The sequence below is a fragment of the Protopterus annectens genome, chromosome 17.part0 (assembly GCF_019279795.1).
Source record: "Protopterus annectens isolate FY-2018-M chromosome 17.part0, PAN1.0, whole genome shotgun sequence".
Lineage (NCBI taxonomy): Eukaryota > Metazoa > Chordata > Ceratodontiformes > Protopteridae > Protopterus > Protopterus annectens.
The window spans coordinates 801569698-801597341 of NC_056751.1; the positions used below are offsets into that span (position 1 = coordinate 801569698).

At 38.4% G+C, this 27644-nt stretch overlaps 1 protein-coding gene across 1 annotated transcript; it reads right to left on the reverse strand.

The window, feature by feature from the left end:
• Nucleotides 1–9698: 9698 nt before the first annotated feature.
• Nucleotides 9699–26755, reverse strand: LOC122791527 (vomeronasal type-2 receptor 26-like). The gene is made up of 5 exons (XM_044059269.1): nt 26599–26755; nt 25768–25917; nt 24770–24954; nt 16859–16982; nt 9699–10616 (listed from the first exon to the last, which is right to left on the reverse strand). The coding sequence occupies exons 1-5, from the start codon at nt 26753–26755 to the stop codon at nt 9709–9711; spliced, it is 1524 nt and encodes a 507-aa protein (XP_043915204.1). The 3' UTR covers nt 9699–9708.
• Between the last annotated feature and the right edge of the window lie 889 nt (nt 26756–27644).

Genomic DNA, 27644 nt, shown 5'->3' on the forward strand with positions numbered 1-27644 from the left:
CTATAGGTGGAAGAGTTGCATAGACCAACTCCTGTGGGCATCTACCGTGATGCACATTATCCTTAAGATAGGAGAAAATGGATCACAGACTCTGTACTGTGGCAGATCTAACCACTCATCTGTGTAAAATATAGCTCTAGATGATTCAATCATGTGGTCTAATTTCAACAAATGGGTATGGGCATTTGTCGGTGATAAGTAGGATGATGACCAGCCTACTCCAACCTATGCCAAAGACCCATTCTAAGGGTGGGAGAGGTTTTTGTGCCCCTTTTGGCCAGTTGGTACCTGCCATAAAGCTCAACAGCCCTGGGTCAGTAAGCTACTGGCTGGCTGGTGTCTAGTTGCCCTGCCTAGGTCACCTGCGATAGCTCTGTTGAGCAAAAGCTGGACTGAAAGCCAATCAACCTGCCATATGTGAACTAAGAATTATTACACTCAATGTTGGTCCACTGATAGGATGGAGCTAGGAAGTGAATAACATGATAGTACTGAGGTGGCTGGACATCTTATGTATCCAAGAGACAAGATGGAAGGGCAGTGCAGCAAAGCCACTTGGTATGCAATCCAGGGTCTACTACTCATGAAGAGAATTAGGCTAGAAATGGGGTGGGAATTGTTGTGAGAAAGAAGCTTCAGAAGTCAGTGAGGGATGTCATCAGAATTAGTGACAGGCTCATTGCAATCAGACTCCAGCCTAATGGCAGGACTGTATTCATAATCTCAGCCTATGCCCCACAGCAGGATTGTGATAGTGAAGAGAAGAGTACAGTCAGACAACAGTTGCAGGACCTAGTAGATAAAGCAGGACAACATGAATTGATGTTGATAATAGGTACTTTAATGCACATATCGGGACAGACAGAACAGGATATGAGGACTGCCTGGGTCCACATGTGTGGGGTAACAGGAATAAAGAAGGAGAGGGCATTCTAGACTTCTGTCTAGCAAATGGCTTGATAGTAGCCAACACATGGTTCAGAAGATCATGGCCAAATTGCAACTCAGGTAGACTCCCTCCTAGTAAGGAAATGGCACTGGGGCAGAATCAAGTATTTCAAAGTCATCCCCAGTGAAACAATCGGCCGACAGCATAAACAATTGGTTGCCATGATCAACTGCAAACAGTGATCAGAGAAGCTCTAAGGTCAACAGAGACCAGGATGAAGACCTGGAAGTTGACTGGAGATAAAGTACAACAGTTCAAGGAGTTACTTAGAGTTATAACACCTGAAGAGGAGGAGGAAATAGGTGGAGTTGAAGAGGAATGGCAGCACTTCAAAACAGCACATATGAGGACAACAGAAGAGATATGTGGTGGCGCCAGGTATGGAAATAATGTACAGAAGGAAACCTGGTGGTAGAATGCAGTAGTTCAGGAAGTCATCAATAGAAAGAAGGAGTGGAGGAAAAAGTCAGAGACAGAATACACAGAACAGGCTATGAAGGCGTACTCACTGGCTAACAAAGAGGCTGAGAAAGGAGTTGCAATAGCAAAAAAAAACAGGGCATCAGAGGCACTTTACAAGCTTCAGTAGGTGGCACAAAGAAACTATATGAAGTTGCAAGTCATGGACAGAAAGGTAAAGAAGATAGCCAGACATCCTTCATAAGGGATAACAACAACATCCTGCTCACCAGTCCACGAGATATTAATGGTAGATGGAAGGAATACGTCCAGCAGCTTCTGAATGAAGAAAACTTTACAGAAGCTGTGTTGCTCCTGGTGCAGTCTACAATGAGAGAAGAATAGGAGCCCAACATAGAAGAATTAACAGCAGCACTGTGGAAAATGAAGTTCATAGGTTCATAGGGTCATAGGTTTATACTAGGCTATCTGCCCTAAGGCATTTATAAGCCTAGCCCAAAGTTTTGTGGCTTACGCCACCCCTTATGTTAAAAAATATTGTGCTCATTAGTTTGTTGTGCCTCTGTCCAGCAGTGACACAGAGATGATTCCCGGGGTAAACCTACAATTTCCCATCCACCGGTCAAGATTTCTCTTGAACAGAGCCAGCGAGGTGCTCTGCCTCACATGGACCGGGATTTTATTCCACAGCATAGGGAGTCTCTGAGTGACAAATCTATCCCTCCAGCATGTCTTATTTATATCCATGCTAAGGTTTAAGTCACTTGCTCTAGTGGATCTGGTAGATTTGGATTTTTTGAGGTGGAGCATGTCCATTAATTCCGGGTTGGACATGGCCTTGTATGTCAGGCACAGGTCACCTCTGAGCAGACGGCATGCGACTGAATAGAGCTGGAGTTTCTTCAGTCTGGCAGCATATGACAGATTTTGGAATCCCTTTATCCTTTTGGTGAGGAACTTTTGGGGTCTCTCCAATTGCTGCAGGTGTTGGGTGAGATATATCCCGAATGGGGCATTGTACTCGATCATTGGTCTGATAAGTGAAGAGTACAGGGGAACAATGACCTCACTTGATCTGGATGTGAATCCCTTCATGATCAGGTGGGCAATGTAGAAGGTCTTTCTAACCACTTTAGCAATGTGAGTGTCAAAAGAAAGGCCACTGTCAACCTGGGTCCCCAGGTCCCTGATAACCTCTTCTGTGCTTAGTGGATTGCCACCTATATGGTAGCTTGGGGTTACCTTGTTTTTCCCGAAGGGTATGACTATACATTTTTTGGCATTTAACTTCAGGCCATGGCTCTGGCACCAGGTTTACTACACCATCTAAACTATCCTCTTACTGCCCTTTCACTACACCCCCCCATAATTCCCATGAGGCCACTACCCATTCTACACCCATCTTCATACTTAATCCCATTCCAACCATTACAATAAAAAGATTACTTCTCAAACTCAAACCTTGCTCTAATGCCCCTGACAACCTACCCATGGACTACCTAAAACTGGCAGTTGAAGCTATTGTCTACCCTATAAGTATACTTCTTAATAGATCCAGCCTAGAATCCTATGTCCCAAAAATTTGGAGAAAAGCATTTATTCTTGCTCTTTGTAAAAGTGGCAACACTACTGATATCTCAAAGTTCTGACATATAGCCATTCATTCTCATATCTCCAAGATCCTAGAAAAATGTATTCAACTTCTAAACTTTCTACTTAACAACCAAATCCTATCTTCCACACAACATGGATTTAGACCAGGCCATAGTACTACAACTGTCCTAATATCCTTTATGGATGCAGTTAATAGAGTCCAAGATGCTGGTAAAATCATCTCCTCCCTATTCTAGACCTATCAAAAGCTTTTGATGCAGTCTTTCACCCCCTACTTCTAATCCAACTCTCAAAAATAGCCCCCCCCCATAACTCAACTGGTTCTCTAGTTACCTATCAGATAGACAACATGCTGTTAAATGGCAACACTCCCTCTCCCCATTTCTTAACACTGCTACAGGGGTACCCCAAGGCTCTGTACTAGGACGTCCTTGTGTTCAACATTTTCATTAATAGTCTTTATTTTTCACTGTGACAGGGATTTCTTATTCAATATGCAGATGGCTTGACTATTATATGTTCTGCCGATTCTATTTCTGATCTTCAACAAATCACTCAAATGGCCTTTACCTCCACAGAGACCTGGATATACAATAACCATCTATCCCTTAATCCAAACAAAACCAAGCTAATACTATTCATCCCCAAGAAGACAACTCACTTAAACAAAGCTCAGTTCACTAGATTTTCTCAGATTAATACAACAATCGAGGTTGCTGGAAGTAATTATAGATGAACACTTGAAATTTGACCTGCACATACAATATTGCATCAGAAAAACTTACTAAAGCTAGGCATTCCAAACAAGCCCTTGCAACCTCTTCCCTACTACCTCCTCTCATTTATGGTGCTCCTCTACTTACTAACCTCCAATCCACTGTGAAAACTAAGCTTGAGACATGTGCCAACAAAATCACCAGGTACGCTACAAACGCCAAATACTCTACCTATCACTGTACTGCTCTTCACTGTCTGAACTAGCTAGAATTACACTACCTCTCCTAACTGCAGTTAACAACAGCTCACAAAATAATCTTTAGACCATCAGAATACCATCCAAAGAAGCTTCTCAGATCCGAGAATTACTGCCTTTTGCAGGTACACAAACCAAACCTACCAGATGGCCAGCTTCTTTACTCATGCTCTCTAGCCAAAAATTGGAATGGCCTACCATTAGTTATAAGGAATATTCAGAAGCTTGCTTCATTCTAAACTTCTCTACAACATTACCTATATTCTGTCTGGAGCTGCACTTGCACCAAGTCTCCTCCCTTCAAAACCTGACTGCCTTTGCTTAATGATGATATTGATGTGTTCATATCCCCAATCTAATAATGTCGGGTGAAAACCTCACTACTCTAGTGCCAGAATGATTTATGTAGAGCTAACCTTTTTACTTATTTGCTTTTTACTTGTTCCTTATTTGTAAATGTTTGTTTTACCATTAATTTAATTATTGTTATCTCTTTGCCTATGTTGTGTATACTCTTGAAACATATTCACATCATATGTATTCTCTTGTATGTGTATGTTACTGCCGAGCTTTTCTCTCCAGGCCTCCAATAAAAATGGCCTTTTAAAGACCCAGTGGACTATCCTGGTAAATAAATGCAAATCAATAAATTAATTAAATAAATAAATGTTGTAGATTGCCTATAGCTACCATCCAAGTCCCCCTCTAAAATGAACTCTGCTCAGTCAGATTTTCCATTATTTAACAACAATAAATAACTACAGTTTATTCATGCAGCAAATGAAGCTGCTGCAAATGATGCACTAGAAATAATTGCACACAGGTCATTTCCCATAGTCATCTGATGCAAGAACCGGATGTGTTACACAAAATGAAAGCATATCGGACAACATAGTTTGGCAGGATACACATCTAATCATAGTTTAGTACTAGCCAATTAATCCTTGTGAGACTCAAACCCTGCACCTTGTGTTTGTAAGGCAAACACCTTAACCATTACTCCACCTCCATTGACAGTTAAATGCAATGGAAGATACCACATCAAAAACACAGAGTGACAGGCTAGTAATGTGTGGAGTAGGCTAGTGTTTGTCATGGGGGGAAACTGGCAGTAAGCATGTAGGCATGAGTAATACTCAGGAGCAATTTAATAGCACAGCACAGTCCGTGCTTTATCTAGGCCAGTAATGACATCAGTTCAAGTATTTATTGTATAAAGTTTTAAAATTCCAACAAGTATTATAAGGACTTTATACACTGGCAGATTTATATAGCAACATATATGTTGTCAAAATATGTGCACAAACCCATAAACCCATAATTTAGCAAATATGGAAAAGGCTAAAAGTTACAGGGCAAGTGTGGTTTGCACGTTACGCAATAAATGGCACTTTCATCACAATGAAGGTATCAAATATATCTAGATGCCTCAGATCCCCAAGAAAACTGTAGCAGCAACCTCCATGCTGCACACGTGATACAGTACTATAACATGAACTGATATATATATATATATATATTGCAGCAAACAGGACACATAACAAATCTAAATCCTTTCTGTCCAAAAATGACAATAACAGCTCAGATCTCATGTTCACAAAGTAAGTATATGCATCACTCCATCTGTTTAATTTTCACCAACTCAACATCTTCATAGATACAACAATACAACATCTGTGTGCACACAATATGCATGTACACCACTGCACTTGATTTTTCATCACATATGCTCCCTTACTCTACAAAAACACTTATTCACATGCAATATGTATATACATCACTGTATCTGCCATACATAATTTGCCTACCTGTACCATGGACATGGCTTACATCCATGTCATAACATCAAAATAAGCAAAAATAAGCTGCATATCATGTATTGGAGGCATGAATATTTTGCATGTTTTGTATACTTTTCAGTTCTGTTGCAATAGCTATGCCACAATAGTCACACAAACACTTGACAACGACATATATACATCAAGAGTGGAACTGAATGTAGATTATGCACACATACTGTATACCTGTGTGCATAAATTATGTACACAAGCATGCAATGTAACACGCATAGTATGGTGCACAATGTATATTGCAGACAATAAACTTTGACCACAAATACAAAGATACAAAAGCCAAGATCACGATATACTCATGTATGAGAATGCACCATGCAATGACATGATATACGCATGTCAGACAGTAACACACAAATGATATACCTACATGGAATAAACCTGCCCATCAAATAAATTTTAAATCGCATGCAGTCCAACAACTTGTGCTGTCAAGAAGCAGGTCACTCTTGCATTTACATTGTAAGTAGCTGAAAGCATACATATCACAACCATAATCAACATTTCAAAGTGTTTTAACATCAACACAAACAAAGATCTCAAACACATACTGTACAGTGTCAAATTGTGAAGCAGTCAACATGACATATGTCCTTTTTGTATGATATGTGTATAGTGTGTTAATAGAAAAATGTCTTAGCAGTCAAATGGGGTTGTCATATGTGACACTGTGCACTATATATGTGTTGCTATATTTATTTACAAATGTTATTTTGTCATTCATTTATGTAAGTGGACTGAGTTACAGGGAATCATTTCCATTCACAACTTTTCTACAAAGTACAGAAAACTCATGTAAACATTCATATAGCTGGGTGCACCAAAAAAGAATTTACAAAAATTAGTTTAAAACATGAATTTAGCAGAATCATTTTGTAAAAAAAAGTCCCTATAGTTTGTTATGGGAGCTTCACCCCATATCTGCAAACTTAAATATGCTATTGCATAGATTACAAGATACAGGCAAAGGTAATACTCAGTTCAGCATATAAACCAAAGGGCAGTATTTATTGTTGTTACTCAAGCGTGTTAAGGCAATCGGTGCTGATTGCTTGTAAGTACACCTAAGGTGATATTCAAAGAGGCCAGTTACTGATATGCATGATGAGCACAAATAAATGCATGCAAATGAAGTAATAATGAGATGGTAATGAGAAATGCTATAAAATGTCTTGTTCTAGTAACCTCTCTTCCAGCCTGTTTGTGATTCATAGCCATATTTTGATTTGTTTCCATGCCATTTGCAGATACATTATAGAAGTCATAATCATGCCTTTTCTATCTACACTAAAATCAGCAAAAATGCCCTCTCTTCCTGCTAGCTTTGCTATTTCCTGTTGTGAGCACCTTGTCTCGGCTGAGACAAAACTGCTTGCACCCAGCAGAGCTCAAGAAGGAGAAGATATAGACAGAAAAAAACTTTTCATAATTTTGATAATCAGGAAATCCTTGACAGGTTCAGAATGGACTAGGATATTATAAGGGTCTAGGTTAGCAAGTATGGTACATGCACAGGTATTGGGAGGATGTGTGGCCTCTCTATCCCTGTGGCTACTAAGTTATGTATAGCCCTCACTATACTTGCCACACGGGCCTTCCAGAGACAGACTGGGGACATGTTGGGTATTTCTCAGGCTTCTGCATTGAGGATAAAGCAGCAGTTCCTGGATGTACTCCTGACATGTATGGAGTACATCTATTTCCCAGTGTCAGCTCAGGAGTGAGCCTAAAGTATACATGACGTTTATGGGGTAGCATGTTTCTCCTGAGGTACTTAATGTGATAGATTGCACCCACATTACAGTTATGGCTTCATTTGGTCCATGCAGGGTGTAGTACCACAATTAATAGGGATACCATTCCATCAGCAGCCAGGTATTGTGTGATGCATGGAACTGATCACCAACATGTATGCCCAGCATCGTGGCAGTGCACATGATTCCCATATCTGGCATACATTCTACCACCTCTTCCTGCATGGTAAGAACCCCATGGTCACCTTGCTGATAAGTGGAAATTGTAATTGTTATCATTAAATTACTTATTCTTAGTAAAATGCATTCTTAATACAAAACCTTTTTTCCCTTGTTTTGTCTCCCACTTTCTCCTTTTTTGTTTTTCAGATGATGCAGGATATCCACTGGAGCCATGGCTCATGACACCTGTGAGATTTCTGATGGGAGCCGCAGGACAGTATTTTATTATAGCCCTGTCCCAGGGTCATTGTGAGAGTCTTCATCATACGAAGGGCCATTTGAGATGCCTGGATGAGTCTGGGGATACCCTTAAGTATGACCCAGCAATTGCTACTAGGATGTTTACTGCATGATGCATTCTGCACAACATGATCATACATCAGTCTGGTGGCCATGTGACATATTCTGTCATTGCAGCTCCCAGTTTCATTCCTACTATGATTAAAGATGATCAACTGAGAGCAGTAGTAAGGGACCCCATGTGGCAGGCTCATGCATAGCATATGGCTGCACATGTAAAGAGGGGACGTCTGGTCCAGAATTGTGAACTATTACATTTAAGTTAGTGTTTCCTTTCTTTAAAAAAAGTACATAGAGTAGAACTCATGCATGATCTGCTGCCGCTGTTCATCAGGCATTCTCTCTTGTCTTTAAATTTTTTAAAGAATAGTTACTCATATTGCTGTTTATAAAACTTATGCTTGACCGCTCATTGACACCTGTTCAGTGATGTCATATGGCTTCATATAAGAAATATTCACATTTTTTTCTGTTTTGCAGAAGAAAATTTGCTTAGGAATTATTCTTAAGTATGCTCGTAGTGAAGTTGCTAAAATGGTAATTTATTAACAAAGTGTTATTTCAGTAGCTGACTGCTTGTATTTCACAAAATTGTATGTATTACAATCTCTAAACTGCATTTAACATGAGTTCATTCCTTGCACCAGAATGGAAGATGTATCCCATTTTTTACTTTTTTTTATTATGCAATGTTTCTCAAATTTCACCTGACATATTAATTCATTGTGTCATACACATCTGCTTGTGTCTTCACAAACAGCAGTCATCATTTGTGCAGCACTATGGCTGAAGTGCCAGCAGTGCTAGTGTTAACGGTAGGATAACCTTGTGATCTTTTTTTTTCAGGTGTGTGTTAGCCTCTTAATAGTGCATATTATTTGTTTTATGTTTTGTGCAGTTGTCGACTTTACTATTTATTTCTCAATTGAAACACTTGAAACTGGGTGGGCTCTTAATGGTGTCAAACATTGCAATTTGATTGCTATGCCTTCCACCTTTATTTCCAGATTTTTTGTCTTTTATTATAAGCATTACCATTACTTAAATGAAAGATATGTATATGCAAAGCTTCTTAACACAGGGTGTCAATGTGTGCACACATATTCTGCAATTATAATTATTTTAATAAATTCCCTTTGAAGTTAAACATTGACATCAGTTTATTGAAAAGCATGATAGTAAAATGCTGCAGTTCATATTTTAAGTACCTGAGATGTCCAGGGTGAGTCACAAGTAGGTCAATGTCAAATGTGTCATATGCAATATCTCCTAAAGATAAGCTAGGTTAAGGTACAATTCATCAGATGAAGCAGTGTATTAGATACTGCCAAAGTGCTCATACTTGTAATAAAGCTACTGTTTTATGGCTGACCCTTGTCAGTTTTGTTCATCTGCAGTTCGTGGTATATACTGGACTTTTTCATTGGTGAACAATTTGTTTGTGTCCCTGCTACTGTGTTGCTTGCTGTTATAATCTGTAAAATGTTTTTAACTAAGCATATATTTTATAACAATTTTCTGAATAAAAATCTAATTTATTATATTTGATTTCTACAAAACATGACAACAACATAATTATAATTTAGCTCTATCACAACTATAACTTTTGTTTAGAATTTTTCTTTAATGTCTCACAACTCTATTCCCTATCAAATGCTCTCTCGTATTTAGTTCGGCTTTTAGTACAATAATATAGCACTTATGGAAAAATATGCAGCCAAGCAGTCCCATACTAGACGCCACTATGGCAAATATTTCAACAGCAACCATATACTTTCCTTTAGTACTCAGGTAGGCTGGGATGAATGACAGCCAAACGCTGCAGAATACAAGCATGCTAAAAGTGATGAATTTGGCTTCATTGAAGCTGTCAGGTAGTTTCCTTGCAAAAAAGGCTACTATAAAACTCACTGTTGCCAGAATACCAAGGTATCCCAGTACAATCCAGAAAGCAATTATAGAACCTTCATTACATTCATTTATTATTTTGGTTTCTTGAGATGCCATATCCATGTGTGGAAAAGATGGACATAAAGCTACCCAACAAGTACATATAAGCACTTGAACACTAGTGCACACAATAACTATAAATGCAGGTGTCTTTGACCCAACCCATTTTTGCAGCTTACTGTTGGGTTTTGTGGCACTGAAAGCAATAACTACAGTGGCTGTTTTTGCTAATATAGCAGATACACATAAGGAAAATGTTATCCCAAATGCAGGTTGTCGGAACATACAGGTGAACTTCAAAGGTTTACCAATAAATATCAAGGAACAGAGGAAACATAACATCAGCGCCAGCAGGAGAAGAAAGCTGAGTTCACGATTGTTTGCTTTCACTATTGGAGTGTCACGATTCTTAATGAAGATGCAGAATATGAGCACAGTGATAAAACTAAACGAGGTTGAAATGGTTGATAAAGTTACTCCAAGTGGTTCTTCAAAGGATAAGAATTCAACATCTTTTGCAATGCAGAGTAAGTGATTGTTAGTCCAATGATCTTCTGGGCATTTGATGCATTCAGTGGCATCTGGTAATAAAAAAAAACAAACTTAAGCCACAAAGTACAGAAGCTTAAATCATTCATATAGAAACATGTCTGACAATTATTATACAACCATACATTGGTATATCATAGTATACAAAGCATGTATGCTGCCAAAACTACAACACATTTGAAATATATCAATCCATTCCAAATAATAATGATTAAACAGCATAAAACTAAGTTTTTATTGTACTAACTGATATGCTGTCCTATGAATCTAGATTCAAATTTCAGCTAAAACAATAAAATTAATCATTTTTGAAGAATATAAACCACTGTAATACCTGCAACATGTTTTTTTCAACTCAGCCTTTTATTACTTTAAACTTATTTTCCATTTTTCTTGTTTAAAGTCTCCTAGAGTCCTTCAAAGAGGTAATAATAAATTTATGATTTGGTAAATAGAATTCTGTGGTACTAATCTGTTTTGCACCTTTCCCTTAATGGTTTAACCGTTTTAATCTCAGTTCTTGTTCTGGCATACTATATACTCACACATCATTTATTTTACTTCTACATAAGAGTTTGCAACTAATTTCTTTTTTTTTTCTGCTATTCATTTTCTGCTCACTTTAAAACACCATATCGACATCTGAAACCATACTGTGTTTTATTTCACTTAGTAAAGTGCCCATGATCACCTAGTTGGATTAAACTTGGGCCCTTAATTAGGTAAGGATCTATGACAACAGTCTAATCTCCACCTTCAACAACAAAACAGTGAATACAAAAATTACAACTGCATATATTTATATATATATATATATATATATATATATATATATATATATATATATATATATATATGGGTCCACTTCAGATCATCAAAACCTCACATAATTGAAGACCGCATCGTCGAGCATTTCAACAAACCACCGCAGCAATGAATATCTTCTCAGGGTAAGTAACCACTTATCTGAAAAGTAACAAAACCAAAACCACACCATCCCTAACTCACCCAGGTGGGGGGGCTATGTACCGCACACCCCCCTCTAACTAAATATACCAACTCCGATATTGCAATGCAGCTCGGAAAAGGGCAAAGTTCATCTTTTTGGAAAACAGCTTACTTACCCTGGGAAGATCTTCATTGCTGTGGTGGTTCACTGGAATGGGTTTTCGATATTGTCATCTAAATGATGTGGTCTTCAGTTATGTGGGGTTTCAACTATCTGAAGGGGACCCATATAGATATATGTCTATATATATATATATATATATATATATATATATATATATATATATATGTATACAGATATATGCCTATACATATATATATGTATATGTATGTATACATATATATATATATATATATCTATATATATATATATATATATATATATATGTGTGTGTGTGTGTGTGTGTGTGTGTGTGTGTGTGTGTATGTATGTATAGATCTACTTCAGTAGATCAAACATTCAGAAAACCAAAAGTATATATAATGAGATGAAAAGACAGCAAACTAAAAATACTGAAAGTGCAATATTTTAGAAGTTGTAAGAATGAAGCAACTACTGCACATGTCTAACTACACTTGGATGTAATGACTGGAGATTACGGACAAAACAAAACAACAGCTACAGATGATTTAATGTAAAAATGTATACTTTTCAACTCTTCTGAATAAGAGTGCGGTGCAGTTTGGATAAAAAAATGTACTCTTTTCTCCACTGTAGTGCGATCTTGGAGTTGGTATATATAATTGGTAGGTGATGTGGGGTGTAGGGGGTGCAGGGGGCCTTGGTCCCCCTGCAAAACATTCAAAATGATATAGTTTTAATTTAAATTAAATATTTAAATGTAGTACTTCTTATTTTGTGTTGTGCGCGATCTCCATTCATAATGTCCGAGTGCTATCGTTCATGCGCAGTAGGTTCTTCATTCTTTCAACTTTCGAAATGTCACACTTTCAGTGTTTTTAATTTGTGGTCTGTGTGGCTCGTTACTGAGAGTTTCAGCATTCTGTACATTTGATCTACTGAAGTTGATCCATCTATATAATATATAGGTTTCACTTGAAACCATTGAATTAACACTACGTCGAGTCTCACATCATCGAGACTACAACGTCATAAACTGAAACCAACGAAAACTAAAATCATCGAGAGTCATAGCATCGACTTCAACGAAAATTGAAATCATCGAGATACATACCATCGAGTTTAAGGTATACATGTAGCTATACTGTCAGAGTTCCGTATATGTTTGCTACATAGTGTATATTCGTACATACCTTCTCATTTTCAGTTCGTGATGTTATGCAGTTTGTTTCGACGGTTTGCAACTCGATGGTTTTACTTTTCGTTGGTTTGGGTTTACGATGTTGTAGTCTCGATGATGTGAGACTCGACGTAGTGTTAATTCGATGGTTTCAAGTGAAACCAATATATATATATATATATATATATATATATTTATATATGTATATCTTTTAGGTCAATGTGATTTGGTAGTTCCCCCAAACTGCCTGTCAGTGTGTGTGCGCTATGTGGAAGTGTGTGCGTCCAGCAGTAGGCTGACATCCTGTCCAGAGGAATCATCTTTGCCTTCAATCCACGTGGTGCCTGGATATGCTACAGTTCTAACTGATAGTTGTGAGGGAGTCCATAGATGCATTCAGATGGTCATGGAACAGATGGAGGAAAGAAGAGGAATGGTAGAGACAGAGGAAAGCAAATGTTCATAAGCCTTCAAGATATAAAACACTAGAGGCAATGTCTGTAAAAAGATGTGGTTTTATTAAACAGAAATAAAAATATTCATCCAAACTAGTCTTCAGTAAAGGAAAAACAGTAAAAAGCTTTAGTCTCATAACTGTTCCACTACACTACCAGAGTGGGTTCACAGAGCTTACATCAGGCTGGATTATTATCTAGGGCACATCAGATTCACTTGATGTCTCTGTTTTGCTATATCATACTCACAGATGCTCTGTTCCAGTTGCAACCCCACTTCCCCGCACACATTGAGAGAGCAAATTCACTAGTTATCAAGGCCATAGTTCTCCTTCTCATGTACCACACAAAGTGGAATGATTGCTTGTTATCAATGCTTTTTGTAGGAACCTTGCCGACTAACACAAAAGTATGCCTGACTGCCTTAAAGAAAACACATTTATAAAGCACTGTGTAAAACAGTATTTAAAACCACATTATTGACAATATTCTCACTGTAATGCACAACACTTATGTCCAACAGCATTGTTTTCATTCATTTGGATACATCATAAGGTGAGAATCACCACATTGTGTTACATTTAACCTCTCCCCACATGAAGGTCTAAGTTAATAGTACAGACATTTAAAAAGTCTGCCTAAATTGGTCCCTTTTTCAAATTTTTTTTGCTTTGCCTGTAAGTCTGGAGGTAAAAGTTGTGAAGTATGCATTCACCTGTTGCTTAGAATTCCCCATTTCTGGGGTGTTCTACTGTAACTTAATAGAAGCTTTACTCAGGCTGCATATTCTCCACGCATACAATAAAACAAAGTCCATGTTATTCATGCCTAAATATTCCCAGCACATTGCTAACTCTGATGCTCCAAGAATTTCTTTCCAACCAAGAGGCACTTTTAACATTCATTTATTTGACAATTTCCTAGTCAAAGAAGTTAACACAATTAAACTTAATTGTCTTATTGACAGCTGGCTCAACTCTGAATCACACAAAATGTACTCACCCAGGCTAATCATAATCTAGGATGCATTTACAAGGCGGATGCATTTTTGCCCGACTCTGCTAAATTGAATGATCCCAGCTATTTATTTCTTCTATCAGCCCATCTTCTGTCTGAACTATTTCAAGCCCTGCTTCATGAAACAAAATGGACTTAGTAAAATATTCTACTTCTGGAGTAAGTTAGCATGGTGAGACTCATATTTGCTTAACTTTAGTATTGTTGAACTGGTTTTTGAGTATGACAAGCGTCTTGAATCTATAAGACTTCAGTTTGCTTGTATGCCATTATAGATAGATAATTATCATTCCTTAATTAATCTCATGTATTGTAGACAAACACAAAACATCCAGTGGGAGCTTTTTTCAGAGCACTGTTACAAATTACACACACACACATATATATATATATATATATATATATATATATATATATATATATATATATATATATATACACACACACACATATATATATATATGTGTGTGTGTGTGTGTGTGTGTGTGTGTGTGTGTGTGTATATATATATATATATATATATATATATATATATACACATATATTTGTGTGTGTGTATTGATTCTGTTTTCACTGTTGTTATTCGTAAATACTTGAACAAACTTCCATTCATCTTCAGATGCATACCATAGATGTCACAATATAGTCAAAACACATTTCCTACATGAATGGTAATGCCCCTGTGGCACAATTAGATACTCTTCCCTCATATATCATCTTCCTTTACTCCTGACTTAATTAAATATAACATTGCATTCTCTTCTTCATACCTTCGCTCAATATTCCACTTTATAGCCTTCCTTCCTGTATGCACTTCTGCTGTTTCATGCATATGAGCATGCACAAGCACATATGTCCTGCAAACACACACACACACACACACACACACACACACACACACACACACACACACACACACACACATAATTACAATTCAGTGCTCTGTTTTGCACATTTTATTGATTGGTACGTAAGGTCTCAAATCCTGTCATGCTACCTGCTTGAAGAGTTCCACAATAAGATGTTTTCCTTTCGTTACGTGGAGCACCTTACTAATGGTTACTGTGTTGGTTGCAATTGTGCAACCATGGAGTCAGTATATATAAGCAAGGTGGCTTTGGGCAGTAAAGTCCCTTTTTCAGGGGGTGGGGAGATGAATCTCCCAGTAGAAATGGATTTAAATGGGTATCATGAAGAGAAAGAGCTGTGAGTTATATTATTTTCAGTAGTCACAGCCAGCAACTTTTCTAGCGCCTGCTAAAAATGCATGCTAACTGGCTTTTTCTCATTCTGTGCTTATGATGAAATCTTTTTGCAACAGTTTGTGGTGCTGGGATGTTAGTGCTTGTAAACATGAATGGAAACCATTTGTCTGTGAATGGTTGTTTAAGTCTGTGTGTGATTGTGTGCTTAAATGTACGTGAATTTCATTAAATGCACTGTGCAATGCAATGAGATCAATACATGTTGATGTCTGCATATGTTGGATTTAGTGATCTAGCTTGATTATACTAAATGTCAACAATGCTAACATCAATGTTAATATGTGGGAAGCTGCACCCACCATGCCCCCTGCTAATTATTTATCCAGCTCCAAGATGGCACACGCTCCAGGTAAAGCACATATTTCCAACCTGGGGAATTGTTGATCTTGCATACCTGTCAGTAAATCTATTTTGTTAATCAAAGTTTGTCAAGAAAGCAGAAGCTGACATTTTGGAGTTTCACCTAATTAAAAGTGCACCCACACACACACCCACACATATACAAACACATACACAAAGTGCATTTGAAAGACATACATTTATTGCATTTCCCCCTACATGGGCTTCTTGAATTTATTTTTGCTTGCTCTCCAGCCTCTTTGCTTTAGTTTTGCTGCCTTGTCCCCCCCCCCTCAGTTCTCTCATCTACTCTTATTTCCCTGCATCCTTGTCTAACTCCACCCAGCCTTGATATTGTCCATGTTGTAATTCTCATAATTCATGCCTTGTCTATTCCTCTTTTTCTGTGCAGTATACTAACTTCTTAGACTTTCCTAAGTTTTTGCAGACCCTTCATTACACAACCAAAGTCCATCTTCAGTAAATCTCCAAGTATATAACTACTGCATCATCTCTAAGTTAATTTATTTTGATGTCTACAGGACTATCCATTTTTGTTTCTCCTTCCTACCTTCACTTCCTTTTCCTGCTTTCTGTTCTTCTAAGCCATCATTCCTACTATGTACTGGGCATTGTGGGATATCTGAACTGCATGCACTTCAAATTAGGATTTTATTAAAGTGATACAGCAATATGTGCTTTCACTACAATCATCTCCTTTAACTAATGTTTCTAATTTTCCTCCCATCATACATGTCACTTGTCTATCTATCACATAGTAGTGTCATTTAAACTACTTAATCCTGTACCACCAATTAGAAATTTCCATGCTAAAGTAATATGTCTTTTGCATCAAATATTTAATTAAAAAAGTTGCTGTATATTCATGTGTACTATACTGAATTTCATAACATTACAATATACTTACCAGTTATGTTACTGATCTCTCCTTTTGAGCAGGGCACACATTTGAAGCAGCAGACAGGTTCTCCCCTTTGTACAGCTTTCCAGAATCCAGGCAAACAACTTTCAGTGCAGACAGAGGTTGGTGTCTTATGGATAAAGGAGACATAATAAGACAGTTAAATATATTGTACAGTATGGGTTTTTTGTCATAAGTTTTGCTCTTTCATTTACACCTAGTTTGCTTATCTCAGTGAACATAAGCATATCATAATCATATCATGATATTTGCTATACTGAGGTTTATTATCTTTAACTATACCAGTAAAAAATGCAATTTCAGTTCTTATTCCTCATGACTGCAATTGGTATACATTTTCTGTTGCGGGGGGATTTACTCTCATACTTCTCATCATGGGGACTTTGCCTCCACATGTCCTTCCTTACATATATTAACTCAATAGTTGCACAATCAAAACTAAAACTGCAATCACCACTGTAGTGCTGAAGATGTCTACAGGAGCATCTTCTGTTTCTCAAACTAACATGCAGGGTTTTTGACAGGATAGAAAATCTCACATTTTTTTTCATCAAAATGTACAGCTAGCACAATGATTTGCAAACATATGTATATACAGTCTACTTCTCAATGCTTCTGAAAATATAATGTCCTGAACCTGCTAACTCAGTTCAATTTTATATGATCCACTTTTTTCTGTAGTAGTCAAGGGGCCTGGCCCATATCCTCTCTGATTGCATAGAAATTACTACAATTTGCTTTGTTTTGCAAGCAGGGGTGTGATAAACTTGTAAGTTCTCATAGGGTAGAAAATGATACATATATACATATAGCTAGATAGATAGATAGATAGATAGATAGATAGATAGATAGATAGATAGATAGATAGATAGATATGTAGATAAAGATATATATGGGTCGACTTCAAAGGATCAAAATGCCACAAAGTTGAAGATCACTTTATCGAGACAACATCGACGAAACCTCTAAACATTGAATGAAACATCTGGAAGAGCAAAACGTAACCCCAGGAAGAGAACCACTTGGCCACCAGGGCAACAAAGCAAACAATGCAGCAAATAAAACCCACTGATGTGGGGGGCTGCAGCCCCTGACCCCCCCCTACCTAAATATACCAACTCCAAGATCACACTATAGTGGGAAAAGAGCAAGGTTCACCATGGTGGCTAAGCGGTTCTCTTCCCAGGGTTACTTTTCATTATTCTGGGCGGTCGATGTTTACAGGTTTCGTCGATGTCATCTCAATAAAGTGGTCTTAGACAATGTGGCATTTATATCCTTTCAGGTAGGCCCATATATATACACACACACACACACACACACACACACACACACTCACACACACACACACACACACACACACACAGACACACACACACACACACACACACACACACACACACACACACACACACACACACACACGGGTTCACTTCTAAATTTCGAAATACTGAAATACCGAATTTCAGTATTTCGAAATTAGAAACCCGAACGTTCACAAACCCGACAGTTCACAATCACGCATGCTACAATCTCGAATCGTCAAAATATCGAAAAACACATTCTGGCATCTGTTTTTCATATTTTACACCCTCCACCATTTGCAAAACACCCATAAAGCATAGAATCGCTTTAAACCCGCGTACACACCACCTCATACGATACACAACACACATTTCCATAACCAGTACACATGCACAGCTTATAACTGCAGTAAACGTGCTATTGCAAGCAGGAATTCCTCTGTAATGTATGACTCACGATTGGCCAGGATGTGTTCAAACTGTTGTTGACGTACCATAAGTCTACGTCGTTTAGGTGTGGGCGGACTACCAGCACTTAGCCGGCTTCTAAGTTCATCCACTCTATCCTGTTCTCTGGCCAATGTATGCATAAGCAGTCCTAAATCAGTTGCCTTTGCCCCCAACAAACACTTCAGTCTCTGGTGCCATGCTTCCACAGAGTTTTGCGTGCGTGGCAAACACAAGGTATTCAAGTCAAACACATTCCAAAAACTAATGGGGAATAGAGGCGGAAACCTAGAGACACAGGCAGACCTAGTGGTAAATCTTCTTTTCCTCCCCAGCACATAGCAGTCCCCGAAGTATTTTACAAGTTCCTGACCCTCTGTCGGAAACCTGCTCTTAAGTTCACTAAACGCCCTTACCACGTCATCCTCTGGTAGGAATGCCAGGGCTATCAAACACTTCACACTCAGCTGGAACCACAGGTTACTGTTGTAAAGTTTAGTCAGTCCCAGCTGCTGGACTTTCCGCCATATATTACGGCTAAAATGGAAAAGGCACCCCTTTGATTTCACCCCATTAAAGTTCATTGCTATGCTCCTTTTGGCGGCTATCTCAAAGTCGCACAGTACATACCTAAGATCTATTTGGAAGTCATACTGCTCTAACAACTGGAAAATAGCATCCCACATGGCATTGTACACCCGAAACGACTTCTTAGTCATGAGACAGTACAATAGCAGGACGGACTTACTCTACCCGCCACAGCGTAACAGACCGTGAATGCTATACAACTGCCTACATATCTCCCCCTTGTAGAAGAATGTCCCGTCCATCAACCAAATAGTTGCATTACTAAGATCATTCAAGTTATTACCTGTGGTGAACACCAACACGACATTTTCTCCACTAACATCACTGCTACGCTTATATCTGAAGCTGCCTGCTTTGAGTGCATACTCCTCCACATTTACATCTTGTAACGTGACACATCTATTATGGATAAGTCTGGTGCCCTTCCGTCTTACCCTCCCCACTTGTTGCAGCAAAGCCCTTCTGTTTGGGAGATAAGGTACTACATCTAGAGAAGTGCTTGCTAGCACATCCTCAACAAGTAAACAAGGTGCATCCCGTGAAATGCATGCTCTCTCTTTTAAACCTGCACACATACTGTACCTCTCAGCCTCTGTTGGGTCCCCTGCATGCATGTGTGCTGCGCTTTTTAACACTTCTTCCCTGTCTGCAACGGCGGTAGTTATTACCCTCCCCTTGCACTTCATAGCTCTCTTCCACTTACAGCACCAATAATTCCTCTGCAGCGCTGTCTTTTCAAGGTGGTAAACGTACCCTTCTATTATAAGGACATCCTTTCCCTTCTGTGATTTCACCCTGGTATATGTTTCACCCACATTCCCTGGTGGAGTTATGGTGTTGGATGCCATGATATTGTCGGTACAACGTACAGCTACTTAACGATACAGGAAGCCTATATCCTTATTGGCAAGTACTCTGAGTGTTCGGGATTGTGATATCGCGATTGTGAACTGTCGGGTTTGTGAACGTTCGGGTTTCTAATTTCGAAATACTGAAATTCGGTATTTCAGTATTTCGAAATTTAGAAGTGAACCCACACACACATATATATATATATATATATATATATATATATATATATATATATATATATATCTATATGTAGGTAAAACTACAAGAAAACTTTCAGATAGAATTAAGGAGCATCTAGGAGCCATCAGGGCAAAGACCTTAAATAATGCCCTTGTAAACATCGCATTTTTTGTACTTCTTTTAGTAAATTTTACTTCATAGTATTAGAACAAGTTAACTGTTTTTTTTTTGGAGATTGGGAATTATATTTAGAACCAAGAGAACTTAAATGGCAATTACTGCTTAATTCAGAAACATACCCTGGTCTAAATGAAAGTGTTAATATTAAATGCCCTTTAAAATGGAAGATTTAATTCTATTTTGACAGTTGTTCTCTTTCTACAAAATGTGTTTGCATCCATCCTTGACCTTTGACACATTTGTAAGTCACCATTTGTGCAGTTATATGAATATTCATGTCTCCTACATGTATATTTAGTGCGCACACTGTATATTTGTTCAATGATAAGCTAACACAAGGGAGTGTTTATTTAATATTCATGCTCCTGTCATTCATATGTATGTTCATGATTATTGTGTTAAGATGATTGGCGCAGTTTAAATATTGTCTGGTTGTACTATTGGTTACTGTACTAATACGTTATAAGTAGTTCATTGTTTTTTTGTTTACATGTGACTCTAGTTACATATAATGTAAGTATTGTTGACTATAGGTTATTCTGATGAAGCTCTTCCACCTGAATAAGAGCGAAAGCTTAATCATCTATTCAGTGTCTGAGTTTTTATTTCCTTTCTACTAGCTCAGTATTAATTACTACGCCTAAAAGAAGTCTGAATTTATATATATATATATATATATATATATATATATATATATATATATATATATATACATATACATATATGTATATATATTTGCACAGAGGTTAAGGCTGTGAGCTGTAATTCCTGAGGTATAGGACTTGATGCCTTCAGCCCTCCTTTGACTACTGTGTGAACCTGAGCAAGCCACTTAACCAGACAATGAGTCAGGCAACTGGGAATTTGGGCTAGGCTCTTCAATGATCCCCTGAACTGGAAGCCTAGTAACTATCTATGAACCTATTTCACTTTTTATATTGTTGATTAGGTCAACTGGTTAAGCAATGTAGCAATGTGGTGTGAAGCTGAGTGACTGTGGGTTCAATACCCACAAAAGCATTTAATGCATGGCTAGGCTTAAAAATGCCCTTGTGGTCATTAGCCTAGTCTATACCTGTGAACATATGAATCAGTTTAGGCATACATACATATACCTGCATTGACTTTGCCTAGTTATACCTGCACACATACATTTTGCTTACATTACCCATTTTACTTTAGAGGAAAACATACTTACTATAGAATCCCAGCCTTCTGTCCTGCACCTGAGCAGAGTAATCTGGATTGCCCTGTGCTTCTGCAGGTCAATATATCTGTGCCAACATTGCTGCTTAGAGTGGGAGATCCCTGTCAGGAATGACAGGTGCTCATCCAACTCCTGCCAGAAATCAGTTTTCTTCTATTCCACTCTGTAATGGTCACAGCCTCTTCAGGTTTCTGCAGGAATCACCCATGCAGCAGAGGAGAAGGTTTTGGTTTCTTTCTCAGACCATCTTGGAACTTGACCATGGGCTTTCATAGATGTCTTCTTGGAAATTGCAAGCGACACAGTGAAAGATATAAATGCAGGTCAGGGAATAAGTGGTTGTGAACCACACCCACTGAGGTGTGACATCAGCAAGCCCTATACATGTAAACATATAGGGGTAGTACCCTTGGAATGTGTAAGAAAGTCAAGATTGGATTACTAAGTTTGTCGATCATATCAAATGGACATCCACAATTTTTTAGTCAGTGCTATTGTTTATTTAGAAATGTGAATGGAAAAGTTTCATAGCCCTCCAGAACACCCACCATCACATCTCTCACATAAAAACACAAACCACATGCCCTCCTTCATGGAGGCTCTCAATAGAAATTTACCCAAACAGCAGAGACATCCAAGACAGAAATGCACTTGACCACCACAACACAACACAAATCACAGGACACATAGCTCACCTCCACAGTGTGCCTCTCAACCTAATCCCCTAAAGCTAAACACCTTGCCCAATACACAAATCATAGGTGACTCAGTAGTGAGGCACACATATGTCCCACTCACTTGGTTGAATAAGGAGAAGGTAACAGTCAGCTGTCTATCAGGTGCAGAATCCGACACATAACACATGCACTCAGGTCACTCCACAACAAGTACAAGTATAACTCTGTCATTGTCCATGTGGGATGTGAATGACCTGAGACGCACCTCCCTGGACTACATGAAAAGAGGCATGGTGGAGCACTCGGATTTTGTGGCCCAGGCAGGTATGACCCTAGCCCTAAGCAGTATCCTACCGTCACCCAGAATGATACCACAGTACAAGCAAAAAATGATTGACTTCAACAATTGGCTAAATTTCTGGTGTCATTCTAAGGGGATCCAGTATCTCTCTGCTTGGGGTGACATGATTGACAGACCTCGATGCTTTGCCAGAGATGGCCTGCATCTGTCACCCCTGGGCTTCCAACAAACCAAGTACATGCACAAACACTGTAGCAGAAATGGGATACACTACATTTCTTCGCTCCTCAGGAACATCCGAAATAATGTCCGGAACACTTGAGTTAAAAAATACACTCTTTATTAAAATTGAAGCTTCCCACAAGCTTTTCGTCGGTTTGGAATTCACCAACTTCCTCAGAAACACAAAATAAAATAAACGGAAACAACGTCACTTAACCACCACTCATTTAAATATCCTAGCATTGTCATTTAAGCAATAAATAAATTATTGATATTTGATACCTTTGAAAACATAGGATCATTGTATGAAACCCTATTAAAAACATGTAAAGAAACACATCAATAATACATGGTAAATAATATTTTTCATATACACATTACATGATATGTAATATAATGAATAACATGATAAATAAAATAATAAATAAATGGACAGCGTACACATGCCTTAGGGTCCTGATGGTTTATGCTGCTGCTATCTATAAGAAATCCCTACCACAAATTCTATGAAATACTATGATAGGCGCTATTAAGGGTAGCATGGGACACTCTTATTAACTCTATATTAGTATGAATAGGAAACTGTTACTTATTTTAACCAATGTTTAATAGAATTGGTAAAAGAAGTTACTAATAGTTTAAAAATTAATAATTAATAGAGTTTAAAAAATATTTAGAGTTGAAAAATTAATTAGCATGCTGAATGATAAATACTAGACTCTATCTAGTGAGGCTCTTAAGTCTCAATATACAAGAAATGGATAATCTATCATTGATGCCCGGATAATGACAGGCATCCAATCTTAGTTGGCAAGACAACTCTCTTCCCTCTAGGATTAGAGAATTGACTGCCCCCCTGCCATCTGAACGAACTTGATCGATGACAACAGACGAGAAAAGGTGAAGGGGATGTTCCTTTACATGCTTTGTGAAAGCGTTCTCCACCTTACCCTTTCTAATAGCGTATATGTGTTCATAAATATGCTCGTGCAAATTTCTGTTGGTCTTACCGACATAAAAAACTGGGCAGTGGGAACACTTAGCTAGATAGACGACTCCTGAACTAGAACAGTTAAACCTACCTTGTATTCGGTATCTAGAGTCTCTTATGACAAAGGTTGAACCCACCATAATATACTTACAGTATCGGCACATGTTACATTTGAACATACCTGATCTTATCATCATAGGTTCAGATTTAGACTCTAAAATACTCTTGAGATTTTTACCCCTCCTGAACGTTATTTTTTGGATGTTCCATTACAGTCTCCCTACATAACCCATCCTGCATGATGTAACTCCAATTTTTATGGATGATAGAAATGATACCTTTTACATCCACATTGTAAGTAAGTATGAAGCTACAGGGGTGAGCTATCTTGACTACATTGTTAGATGTACTTGATTCTCACTGATGTTAGAAGAATTTAGAATGGGTACATAGAAACCTGACACCCGCTTGTTATGGACTTCACATATTAGATCCAAAATTAGGTCAGCCGGGTACCCTCTCTTAAGAAAAAGTCCCTCCATGAATTTACATTCATTGACAAAATCACTATCTCTGGTCACCATTCTCGCAGCTCTCGCCAGTTGACCCTTTATGATAGATTTCTTTTGACAAAAGGGATGACAACTGTTGAACTGGAGATAACTGTTGGAAAAAGTTTCTTTTCAGTGGATTCTAGCTATGTAACAGTTAGCTTTTTTGTCTTTTGAGAGATCTACATCTAAATATGAAATCTTGTCACTTTCCACACTAAAGGTGAATTTTAAAAAATCAGTAGATGAGTTAAAGTGATTTAAAAGTTGGTCCACTGTGACCTTATCACCTTTTAGGATGATAAAGATATCATCCAAAAAGCGTGTGTATGACAGTACCCTCTCCTGAAACAAAGGATATGTAAATACATATTCCCTTTCCCAAAACGCCAGTACCAAGTTTGCTACACTAGCACCACATGGAGATCCCGTAGGTACCCCTATTTCTTGTAGGTAGTACATGTTGTTGAAGGATACATAATTGCTGGATAAAATAATGTCCAGCAATTCATTAACCAAATGGATCTCCTCTTTAGGTGCTCCTTTAGAATTCATCAAGGTGGGAATCCAGTCCAGTGCCACTGTATGGGGAATAGAAGAATACAAATCCCTCACATTTATGGTTAAAAAGGAACTATCTGCACTGTAAGGGATTTGATTTACTCTAGTCAGAAATTACCAGGAATCCTTAGATATCTGAGCTTCGCTTACTACATATTTCTTCAAGACTGAGTCAACCACCTTCGCACCAGCGTAGGTTATGCTACCTCTAGCACTAACCAGAGGGTGCATAGGGGGATCTTCAAGCTTCTTGTGGATTTTGGGAGAACCAAACATTATAGGAATTTTGGGTGCTGGTATAGATATATAATTGAATAAATGTAGGTCTATTGTGTTGTTAATAAACATGTCGTTATAGTACCCAGTGATTCTAGCAAGACCTATGTTTAACTCGTTCTTAGATATTTCCTTGTAAGTATCAGTGACCAAAATATCCTCCATTCTCCTAATGTAATCCCATTGGTTCATCACCACCAAACCTCCCCTCTTATCAGGTTGCATGACTCTAACTGGTGCTTTACATAAAAGCTCTGAAAGAGCCCTTTCTTTCTTACTGATGTTAAACGTGGAACCCTGGGATAAAGGGGGCTGGCTTAATAAATGACGGATATCCAATTCACAAATCTGTTCAAACACTTCAAGTACTGGACATAAAGGTGGATTATAAGTACTAGGGATAGTAAAATTACCCAATTCTCTAGTACTTTTGCCCAGCAAAAATTGTAAGTTTCACTTTCTGACAAATAACTTCAGTTCCAGTATGGTTTTAGCCAGGTCCGCCCGTCTTGTAGGAATGATGTTGAGGCCCTTGGCTAACAATTCCACCAACTCACTGGAAAAGTTGAAGTCAGAAAATTTATAAATGTTGAAGTCTGAATCAGCATTAGTGATAATGACACATGTCTTTCTAGTAGACTGAAGCTCTTCATCCTGAGACTCAACTAATTCCTCCTGTTCCTGGATCTGTTCCTGGTCTTCTGACCCTGGTAGGAGGAATGATAGGAGGCTGAGTTCTGAAAATTTGACTTCTCCACCTCCTGGACAGAATGGGTAGATTGATGCTGCTGAGCCAAGCGGTCACTCCATCGGATTGGCTCACTAGATTGTAAAGTGTCGACCTCCACTTGGGTAGAGTCACTAAAATTTGTCCTCTCTTCCATAGTGGAGCTACTTCTTCTTCTCAAGTGGCACACACTAGAGGCCAAATAATTACCTTGGGAAGAAGGCAGTTTAGGATATGCCGTACCTTCCCCATATGCTTTGATGTCCCTTTTAAGTTTTTTTACTTTATTAGTTGTGATTTTGTTGATATGTTGGTTAATACTGCTAAATACCTCTCATAATCAAAAAGGTAGTGGTGGAAATTCAAATCATTCTTGATTTCCACATCCAATTTTGTGATTTCTTTTGTTAAAATGTCAGCCGCTTGTTGGTAATGACCTTTTATCAAATCTAACAATTCATGCCTGTCAAACAATTGTATTAAGTCAGAATGGAATGTGGACCCTTCCATCAACCCCGTAGGGTATTGCCAAGACATGAGACCACTTTAGCCTGCTCGCATTCATTGAAATAGGCCACTTCCAATTTTATCTTTCTCAATTTCATCAGGTTCTGGTCAAAAATACTTAATTTAGGTGGCAAATCAGATAATTTGGGCATACCTTGATTCTCTGCGATATTCCCTTGGTTATCCTGTAGGGAAACAGGATAACTGAGCCACGTGGTAACGTTGAATGGCTCCGACAGATTATTTGCAGTAGGAACAGTAGCAGCATTTGAATGAGGTGAAACACCTCGCATAGAACTGATATTCGGCATGTTTTCACCCTGCATGCCCGCCCTAGGCAATAAACTAGACCCTGCTAGTCGAATTGACCCCACCTGTACCGCTTTTGTGATATCCATTACATACAGTATTGCCAAACTGGCTAGCAGAATTTACACTTTCCTGATGGTCTGTAAAGACGTTGATACCTTTAGAAATGGTCGTAACACTCGCTTCAGGGCTCCCTTGTGACCCAATGAAGCCATCGAAACGGTCCGATAAAGTGTTCACCTTCTGGGTCAACAGTTCCAAAAGTTGGGTTAAACTAGGAGTTTCTTCCTCCAAAATGATACTGCAAGGTGGCAAAGGAGGAGTATCCATCTCGAAACAAAACACTCTGACAAACCAAGTACATGCACAAACACTGTACCAGAAATGGAATACACTACACTCCTTCGTTCCTCAGGAACATCCAAAATAATGTCCGCAACACTTGAGTTAAAAAATAGACTGTTTATTAAAATTACTATGGAAGAGAGGAAAAATTTTAGTGACTCTACCCAAGTGGAGGTCGACACTTTACAATCTAGTAAGCCAATCCGACGGAGTGACCACTTGGCTCAGCAACATCAATCTACCCATTCTGTCCAGGAGGTGGAGAAGTCAAATTTTCAGAACTCAGCCTCCTATCATTCCTCCTACCAGGGACAGAAGACCAGGAACAGATCCAGGAACAGGAGGAATTAGTTGAGTCTCAGGATGAAGAGCTTCAGTCTACTAGAAAGACGTGTCATCATCACTAATGCTGATTCAGACTTCAACATTTATAACTTTTCTGACTTCAACTTTTCCAGTGAGTTGGTGGAATTGTTAGCCAAGGGCCTCAACTTCATTCCTACAAGACGGGCGGACCTGGCTAAAACCATACTGGAACTGAAGTTA